This window comes from Parus major, chromosome 1A (assembly GCF_001522545.3).
Source record: "Parus major isolate Abel chromosome 1A, Parus_major1.1, whole genome shotgun sequence".
NCBI lineage: Eukaryota > Metazoa > Chordata > Aves > Passeriformes > Paridae > Parus > Parus major.
The window spans coordinates 143,579-145,634 of record NC_031773.1 but is presented as its reverse complement, the minus strand read 5'-3'; the positions used below and the strand labels follow the sequence as shown (position 1 = coordinate 145,634).

Genomic DNA, 2,056 nt, shown 5'->3' with positions numbered 1-2,056 from the left:
GGATTAATCCCTTTTTTTTGGGAATTTTTGGATTAATCCCTTTTTTTGAGGAATTACTCCTTTAGGAATTCCCAAAATATTCCACCCTTTCCCAAGGCCACCTCTGGAAAAAAAAAAAAAAAAAGAGAAATACTCCAAAAAATTCACATTTTTCACAAAATATCCACACCAGCATCAAAGATTATTTAGGATTGAAGGAATATTTTAAATTCCACTCCTGGAATATCAAATTCCAGGGATGTTTTTTTTAAAATTTTGATAAATTTAATATAATAAATTTATATTAAATATAAATAAAGGGATAAAGGTGGAATTTCTTCAAGGAAAAAGATCTGAACCTCAGCTAATATTGGTTCTATCAGGCCTTACCTTGAATTTTTGATGTTTTTCTGCTGGGATTAACCCAAAGAAAATCATTCTTTATTTCCTATTTCTCCTCCATTTGGGCTTTTATCCAGAATATTCACCATTATTAACAGGAAAAACCTAAAAACTGCAATAAATTCGGGTAGCTGAAGATATCCCAGGTGGTTTCCTGCTCCCCAAGGATGGATCCAAGATAAAAATCATTTCCTAATCCAATTTCCTATCGCTCTCCAAGGTGAAAAAAGCCTGAGAAGTTGAGCCAGTGGGGTTTTTTTTGGTGATAAATCCCTGTTTTTTAGTTATTCCACAAAAGTATTCCCTGCTCCAAGAGGATGGAGGCTTCAGTGGGAGAATTTCAATGGTTTTGGATAGAAAACCCCAAAAGTTGGGTTCTCCCCAAGACCCTGAAATTTGTTTTTTGCTCCACCACCCAAAAACTGATTTATATTAAAAAAACAACCACAGAAATTGAGATTTAATTGACCAACACACAAAAATAAGCAACCAAATCCCACTCCCAGCTCTTCCTCCTTCCAAAACTCAAAATTCCTCTCTCCTTGGGATCTGAAATCCCATAAAAAACATTTTGCAGGCTCCAAAATCTTTCCATTGTGCTGGCACCAGACTCCACCTGCAAACTTTAGGCACAAAACTGCAGGATTTGGATGGAAAATGAGGAATTTTTTTTACCTATAGACGGGGATTTGAAGGGGTATTTGTCAGGAAGGTCGACTCTAACTTTCCATACTCCACCTTCATACGGTGCTGCAAGGGAGGAAATGAAATTATTTTTAATTAAAACATTCCAAAGATGAGGAGAGGATCAACAGGAACAGAATTATGGAAAATACAGCTCTGGAATAATCCACAGGTCCACTGGGGAGGGGTGAGATTCCAAAGCAAAGCTCCCATGGGAAAAATAATTATTAAATAATAAAAATAAAATTAATTTTTAAATAAATAAATAAATAATAAAATAATAGCATTTATTATTATTTGATTTATTATTTGATTTATTATTTGTTATTAAATAATATTATAGTAATAAATAATATATAATAAATAAATATGATATAAATATAATATAAATATAATTTAATAATATATAAATAATGTAATTTAATAATATATAAATAATAAAAATAATATAATAGATATAATATATAAAATATATAAAATAATAAATAAATCTAATAATAAATAATAAAATAAAAATTTTAAATAAATTAAATTTTTTTTTCCCCTGTTCTGCTTGATTTGGGATAATCTCCTTAAATTTTGTTGCTAAATTAAATGCAAAAAACACTTTAATGACAAACTCCATGGAAATTCTGATCTAAGTTTTGACAGATCCAGGAAAATTCGGGGATGCTGAAGGATTTTTCCAGAAGCTCAATCTCCAAGGGATGGGATTTATCCCAGCTCATGCTCACAGCTGGATCCTCCCCACCCTCCACAAGGTGTTTCCCTGGATTTTTCTCCATTCTCCCCCCTCTGGAATGTCATTTCCTCATTCCCCCACCAAAAACCAGTGGATTGGGGTTTGGTTTATTTTTTTGGAAGGGTTGGATCCCAAACTTACTTCCTTGTGGTCCGTAAAACTTCACGACAAATTCGTTGAGTCCTCCCAAGATGGTGACTTCGTGTTTGCTCTCGATCCTGGTGAGGTGAGTCAAGGAAAAATATCCAG

The 2,056-nt window shown here is 32.9% G+C and overlaps 1 protein-coding gene across 16 annotated transcripts in view; it reads right to left on the bottom strand.

Annotated features, from left to right (window-relative positions):
- The window catches only part of UBE2H (ubiquitin conjugating enzyme E2 H), a 30,821-nt gene continuing 28,765 nt past the window's right edge, over positions 1-2,056 (bottom strand). For 14 of the 16 annotated variants that reach the window (XR_004497417.1, XR_004497418.1, XR_004497419.1 and 11 more), the window contains 2 exons: positions 1,949-2,025; positions 808-1,131 (listed from right to left, as the gene is read on the bottom strand). Coding sequence is in view for 2 of the 16 variants with exons in the window: in XM_033514255.1 (XP_033370146.1) it covers positions 414-493; positions 1,057-1,131; positions 1,949-2,025 (232 nt within the window). In the remaining 14 variants the exon portion in view is untranslated. The other 2 variants (XM_033514254.1, XM_033514255.1) reach the window with 2 other exon arrangements.